This window comes from Electrona antarctica (assembly GCF_951216825.1).
Source record: "Electrona antarctica genome assembly, chromosome: 2".
Taxonomy (NCBI): domain Eukaryota; kingdom Metazoa; phylum Chordata; class Actinopteri; order Myctophiformes; family Myctophidae; genus Electrona; species Electrona antarctica.
The window spans coordinates 17,848,337-17,855,988 of record NC_136807.1 but is presented as its reverse complement, the minus strand read 5'-3'; the positions used below and the strand labels follow the sequence as shown (position 1 = coordinate 17,855,988).

Sequence of the window (7,652 nt, the reverse complement as noted above, 5' to 3'; positions counted from 1 at the left end):
TTCAAATGTATACAAAATATTTTTAAATAGAAGATCTACATGCTCACAATGCGCATTGTACATCACCGCATTGGAAATGGAAATACTCAAATACCTCTAAATTAAGTGCAGTACTTAAGTACTGTAGTTAGGCTACTTTACACCACTTGCCTATATCTGCATTGAGCAGGTTGTCCTCTCCTCTCCTCTCTCCTCTCTCTCTAACGATTTAATCCGAAGAGATGTGCTTTAATTTGTTGTCAAGGAAACGGAAAATTATGAGGGGAGCACACGTGCACGTGTCTGTCAGAGAGAGAGAGAGAGAGAGAGAGAGCGAGAGAGAGAATTACATGCAACATGCAACACCCCCTCCCCCAGTCTCTGTGTCAGTAGGACAAACCAGCATGCCATGGATGTATTTGGACAGACACCTTTTTTCTTGTCAAATCGTTAATAACGATCTTGCGTGCGCGCGCGCGCGTGTGTCTGTGTGTAAATGTGTATGATGTGTATTGTGGACCACCACGGCTCCCTACCCCCTCCCCCCGCCCCCCACCGGTTGACCTACTGTAGGCTAGTATAGCTGCTGCTGCTGAGTCTGCCGCTCGCCGGTCGACAGCAGCGGGCAGCCCACTCCACTCCACTCCTGCAGACTGCATTATTTTATGCACACAACACATTCATACCGTACGGGGGACCGGGCCGGGCTTTCTACGGCCCCTTTTCACTCGGTTCAGTCAATTTTTTCGTGCTGTGACCGACCGGGAGCTCGTGTCTCCCCAGCGGAGGATTTTAATGACAGGATTTGTGTTTTGTTGTGCGGTGTACATGGACAGAAGCAGCGCGCTGCGGGGTGAGCACATCTATTCTACAGTTCCACACACACACACACACACACACACACACACACACACACACACACACACACACACACACACACACACACACACACTCACGCACACGTGCACGCGGATACACATCTCAAAAACACACGAACCGAGTAGCCTACACGTACGCGAAAATACATCCAAATGCTCACGCATATGCATGCGAATGTAAGACATGTATTGTATACTTGCATGCACACACGTTTAATTAAGCCAGATATTCACACTGATAATACGCACACAACTGTATGCGGATGCACGCACGTGCACACGCGCGGTTTGACCGACATTCTCCGCAGTGAATGTAGGCTATATGGCCTCACGCACGTACTCCTCGCTCTACATGTCTGTACCTACATACATCTGTCTACTATAGCCTACATCTGTCTCTCTAGTGTCTACCTCCTGTAGCCTAGTCTCTGGGCTACATTTCACATTTTGTCATCAAGTGTCAGTATCTCTCTCTGCATGTCTCTGCCTTGCATAGCTCTCAAAGTGATGCTAAACAGACAGCTGACTGACAATGTGTCTAATCCCACATGAATATATCCCAGATGCTGTATGTGGCGCGTGCGTGTGCGTGATTTATGGTTTAAATAGAGCAAGGGACATTATGTGGGGGATGGGGGTCAGATGTGGCTATTGATTATTATTTGACATATTGACATTCTGCAGGGGACATGGGGTGTGTCGTCGACTCTGTGTGTGTGTGTGTGTGTGTGTGTGTGTGTGTGTGTGTGTGTGTGAGAGAGAGAGAGAGAGAGTGTGAGTGCACTGTGGGGGGTGCATATGGGATTTGCATTTAAATTCTTTCAGCATGTAAAACCAAATGTGTTGTGGGGGACGGGTGTCATCTCATCTGATACAACCTATAGTTGTGTATGTATGTATGTGCCTGTGTACTGGTTTAAGCTGCAGGTGGGTGTGTCTGCCAGTCTGCAGACACTATAACAATGTGTCCGTGTGTGTGTGTGTGTGTCCGTGTGTGTGTGTGTGTGTGACTGTGTGTGTGTGTGTGTGTGTGTGTGTGTGTGTGTTTTTTCGTGCCCGTCTGTGACCTACTATGTGTATGATCTTTAGTTGTGTGTGGTGGGGTGGGGGGTTTGTGTCTTGCGTGTGTGTGTGTGTGTGTGTGTGTGTGTGTGTGTGTGTGTGTGTGTGTGTGTGTGTGTGTGCATGCGCATGCTGGCTGCGGTTCTGTCAGGTTGGATCAGTACATGAACACAGAAACTTGACATTTCTCCCTCTCATGCATGCATGGTATTTCAATGACCACAAGAAATGTTATGTCCACTATGTTTCAGTCTAGTCTTTGTACTCCTTGCTATTGGTTGATTATAATGATGCATTGCTGATCAAGGATTATTTGATCCTTTATGGGTATAGAGATCCCTCCTGGGAGGCAGAAGGTTATACGGTTCAATTCACTCACTGCCCTGGCATTGTGTCGAGGTGTCCCTGAGGAAGACCCTATACCTCTAACTGCCCCCCCCCCCCCCCCCCCCCCCTGCACTCAAGTCTGACCACCTGGGCAGCAAATAGCTGGCTGAATTTCCCCCGTCCCGTGGGATCAAATAGGTATAGTTACATTATTATTATCCTCCTTGTACTGCTTACTGGGGCAGTATGGATTATTAGTTACTGCGGTAATAATTTACTGTTTACCGACGTACTACTGGTTGATGTTGCTGATCTAGGGTCTGATCCTTGTACTCCTTACTGTTAGTCTATTTTAATGTTGCTGATCTACAGAAGGATTTGATCCTCCTTATTATTGGTTGACGATCATGATTGTAAATTTGTTACTGATCTGGGATCTGATCCTTGTACTGTTGTCGTATTGTAAGTGACGCTACGCTAGTAGCTAGCTTAAAGGTCTCTTTGCAGTCAACTATTTCAATCATCAAGGAACATGGAGCACAGAGGCAGCCCATGTAACAATGTCAGCTTAACTCGCTATGACATCACCCGGCCCCGGCACCCCCCAAAAATATACTCTCTCCTCTACTCTGAGCAACTTGAGGCTAGTAATACAATGAGCACAGAGAAGATAATATCTATTTCTTGGGGGGGCGTTTAAGGATCAACCTAATGAATTGAGGTCTGTAGCTTCTTTTAAAAGCTCTTCGGGATGCTACTATACCAGGATGTGCACATCGGGTGGAAGTGAAATGACAATTTCATTCAAATTTGGGGTAGATCAAATTCTGCGTTCATGATCTTTGCCTTATATGGACAGGGACGATAATATAATCTCTGTCTCCCGCCCTTTCGGCCTGGCTAAGATCATGAATCATGATAACAATAATAAACTTTATTTGTATACAGTAGCATTTTTCTAAACATGCAATGCAATGCAGTAAAATGTGGAAAAACATAAATATATTGCTGAACGTGATTTGGTCAACTGTCGTGGGCAGAGCCCCCTGTAGTGTATTTACAATAATACAAAAAATGTTTGTATTATAATGCATATGATTAGCAATACCATCATGATCAATACACTATTACCAATACAATATTATCATTATCAATATCGTCCGTCAGTAACATTATTAGTGTTATTATCAGTATCACTGTTATTGTTGACATGATTATCATATTTATTACCAATATCAACTACATTATTGACATCCAACATTTATTCATATTCAACCATTATCTTAATCACAGGCAGACACATAGACAGATTGTGGTACCGTTGAGGCAGAGTGGGTTGTGCCAGTAATCTCTTTCTCTGACTTGCCAAAGGGCATCTTGACCAGTAGTTTGCCTGGAGACTGCTCCTTGAGCTTCCCACTGCCCACACACACACACACACACACACACACACACACACACACACACACACACACACACACACACACACACACACACACACACACACACACACACACACACACACACACACACACACACACACACACACACATGGCATGTACACACAGAGAGAGAGGGAGAGAGGTAGAACGCTCGCGAGAGAGAGCGAGAGAGATCAAGAAAATAATAATTTACAATAAATATTTTATGACATCCTATGTGTTCCTCCTTCTGCCAGGGAACACAACCTGTAGGTGAAACAAAATAAGCACCTAGAAGGTTTCATTGCATTTTTGCAGACATCCATTTTATGAATAAATAAATGAAAATATAATAAAACTTTTCCCAGAAAATCTGATTTCCAGTATCAGATCTAGCCTGTTTTCATGACAAAACAGGCACAAGACCAGACACACTTGTCGGAGATGCCGCCTGGATGTGTGACCTCTTATCACCGATCAGTCACAGCCATCCAAGACAGAAAGTTGTGTAGTGTGAACTTTGAAAATCTTCCAGTGTGTGCCTGCCATAATTAGGCACACAACTCAACTCAAGTGTGTCTGTGCTTAGTACACTTTGTAATGTGTGGTTTGTATATTCCTTAGCTTTCATACACTTATGGCTCTGTCTCAGTTGTCTGTCTACTGTCTAAGTAAAGAATCCTCTCTATAAATAACACATACTTCATAGGCTTTATTCCTAATGAATGACATCAGTTGGAGCACAAAGTCAAACTGAAAATAACTACAGAATAAAGCCCTTTTCAGTTTCCCACACAGGGAGTAACACTACATCTGTGTAATCACTAATTGTTACGCATCGCATAGAAAAAAGTTAAAAACAATTCAACTCTTGACGCTGGCAGGCTTGTGTGTGAGATGAGCATGAATGTGAGAGTTTTACAGGATAACACTCACTTGTCGCTACGCCTGTCAGATCGCCTGCGCCCCCAGACCTGAATTATAATTCATTTTCAGTGATAGGCGAGCCTATCATTGAAAATGAATTACCAGGTTCATCAGTCATTTCCCACGTGAAAGGGCCTGAAAACTAATTGTACCGGAATGTGGAGATGTCTGTTATGTAGTATTCACGATTAGTCCAAGAATGGATTCAGTCGAACATTTGACCAATATAGAACTCTGTATATTGACACTGAATATGCTATCAGCTTCTAGAACAAAAGAGGAGTGACCCAGCAGAAATTGGATGTATTGATCAGGCAGGACGTCATTGATTATCAGCTAGACTTGAGGAAGAGGAGACAATGTGCATGTGTGTAGGAGCAGTGCGGCTTGGTAAAGGGGAGGGGGTGGGTATTGATTATCTAAGATATTGTTTGGTCTTTTTCTGCCTTTATTTGTTTGGATAGTACAGTCAAGATAGAGAGGACAGGGAGAGAGAGGGAGTGACACGCAGCAAAGGTTGTTGAGCTTGGAAATTCGCAAATTGCTCTTGGTGTAAAAGAATCTAATTCCCAAAGTTGAAGAATGAGTGCTGCTCATGCTTGTGATGGTGAAGACAACATTGAAACACTATATTAGTAATATAGATCTGCTGCGTCAGTTGGAATTTACAGACATTTATATTATAAAGGACTTTGCCATAGACAAAAGCAGGACAAATCACTTATGATATTGATAAGTCAATTATAGACTTTATGGCTAAGTGCTAATTTATACTTGCTTTCAGAATATCTGACTGGTGACGGCTGATTAAGTGCAGAGTCATTACACAGGTGCCATACATTCTATCTCCTGGTGTTTGAGCAAGAGACACACACAGTCACTCACACTTTACTGCATTTTGAGCAAACGTACACCATGCTGTAGCGATATAGCCTAGTAAAAGGTATGAGCACTGTATGCAGACATAAATAAATTTACTGCGAAGAAAATACAGTGTAACGCTATATATCACCGATCGATGGTCAAAAACAGACTGCTGTAGTGTACACACACAGATTTTAGCCCACATGCGCTTTCCCCCACTTATCAATGCCAATGTCGTTTTGGTGTATTGGGTCCTTTAAGTTGATATATGGTTTGGTCCACCTTTCCATCTAATGTTTTTGGGTGAGCAGAGAGCTTTCGGTTCCCCCGCAAAAATCCTGCTAAATCCATCACATTTTCAACAGTGAGTGTGCTATGATGAAATGAAGGTGCAGCTATTTCGTAATGGTAATGGGAGCTGACATTCCGATTGGTTTAATTAATGTAACACCTTAAGTTTCTGCCATGCATAATTCAGAGGCTTAAATTCCACCCATTTGCACCATGCAGCAAAACATGTTAATGCGCCGTGTAATTAGCAAAATTGTCATAGACATATGATACCTGGGGTGGCACCTGTGGTGGCACTTCCAATTCCAGCAGTGCCATGCCCATGCCACCATAGGCCATACCCATGACACGCCACTGTAGACTAATTAGATCATGATCACTATCCTCCTTCATTCTATTAAATAGTAAATTGTAATCATGTATTCTCTTCTCTTCTCTTCTCTTCTCTTCTCTTCTCTTCTCTTCTCTTCTCTTCTCTTCTCTTCTCTTCTCTTCTCTTCTCTTCTCTTCTCTTCTCTTCTCTTCTCTTCTCTTCTCTTCTCTTCTCTTCTCTTCTCTTCTCTTCTCTTCTCTTCTCTTCTCTTCTCTTCTCTTCTCTTCTCCAGGTCTCTCCTCCAGTTCTAGGTGTTTAACTAAGAGTCTCTCCCTGGAGCCAACCTGCTCCCCCTGTTCACACCAGGGGACCCTGGAGGCAGAGGCAGACACGCCCCCGCGACTAAGCTCCGACCCTGGGCCCAGCTCCTGCTCGGGTCCGCTGGACTCCCTCGATCAATATGACCAGTATGAGGTTGTAGGCCCAGCTGGGAGCTTTATTTCTGCTTCTAACCGGGTTCTGGTGAACGATACTGGACCTCCAGAACTACCGACCACCATGCTAACACTTGGTCCTGTGCCGGCCAAGACCAGACCCCCACTGCCAGGACCTAAACCCCAGGGTGAGGACAGGATGTGGTTGAGTGCATGTGTGTATATATAACTCCACAGGACTTAGCATTAAAAAACAGTCAATGCTGTGTCCATTCTATTCTATTCTATTCTATTCTATTCTATTCTATTCTAATAATAATTATAATTATCGCATCATATCGCATATCGCATCAAATCGCATCATATGGTGGTACGTGGCTCAAATGCCGAATAAATAATGGGCCTTGATATGAAAAAGGTTGAAACTTGAAAACCACTGATTTAAGTCATTAAAACAAATATCATGTCAACGTAATCTCTCTCTCTCCTCCCCAGTCCCACCGAAACCCCTGCATCTCCAGCAACAGGGGGGAATTAGGCCACGTCCCCGCGCCCCCGACAAGCCCCTCCCGCCACCCCCTCCCTGTAGACCTCTCCCCACAGACCCCAACCTCCGCTCCGATGGAAGTTCCTCCCCCAGCTGCGTCCTATCACTCATTGAAAAGTTTGAGAGGTAGGTCCTGATTGGTTAATATTCACATCCTTCATCATCCTACATCCTACTCATTGGCTTTGATCTCAGACTCTGATCACTAACATCATAACACTAACAACAGGACTATTTGTTATTATTAAAGCTAGAAAGGCCAAAGCACTCACTTGGCGATTAGCCATTTAAGATTGAAATGTCACAAATATGTAGTGGTTTTGCCCTTTTGGGTGCTTTTAACTAAAGATCTGTGCTGTTAGAATTACAAAAGAACTATTAGGGCGGAGGTAGGCAGATGTTTTAGAACAGATGTCCCAGATCAATGGACTGCTTTGTATTGAAATCAATATATGTCAATTCTAATCAGTTCTATTCTAGTCTGCTACAAGTAATCTACAAAAAATGGCTTTACACTCAATAAAATCTGAAAATAAGCTGTTCTACTCCACTACATTTACTGTATGATCCATACATTGTATCCGTATAGCCATATTTTCGCAACTTAAA

The 7,652-nt window shown here is 43.5% G+C and overlaps 1 protein-coding gene across 1 annotated transcript in view; it reads left to right on the top strand.

The window, feature by feature from the left end:
- Window positions 1-7,173, top strand: part of LOC306932328 (FYVE, RhoGEF and PH domain-containing protein 1-like) — a gene marked incomplete at its 3' end in the record, with an annotated part of 11,561 nt that extends 4,388 nt beyond the window's left edge. Inside the window, exons 2-3 of the mRNA XM_079514083.1 lie at window positions 6,355-6,684; window positions 6,992-7,173. Coding sequence (XP_079370209.1) covers window positions 6,355-6,684; window positions 6,992-7,173 — 512 coding nt within the window. The remainder of the gene's footprint in view (window positions 1-6,354; window positions 6,685-6,991) is intronic.
- Between the last annotated feature and the right edge of the window lie 479 nt (window positions 7,174-7,652).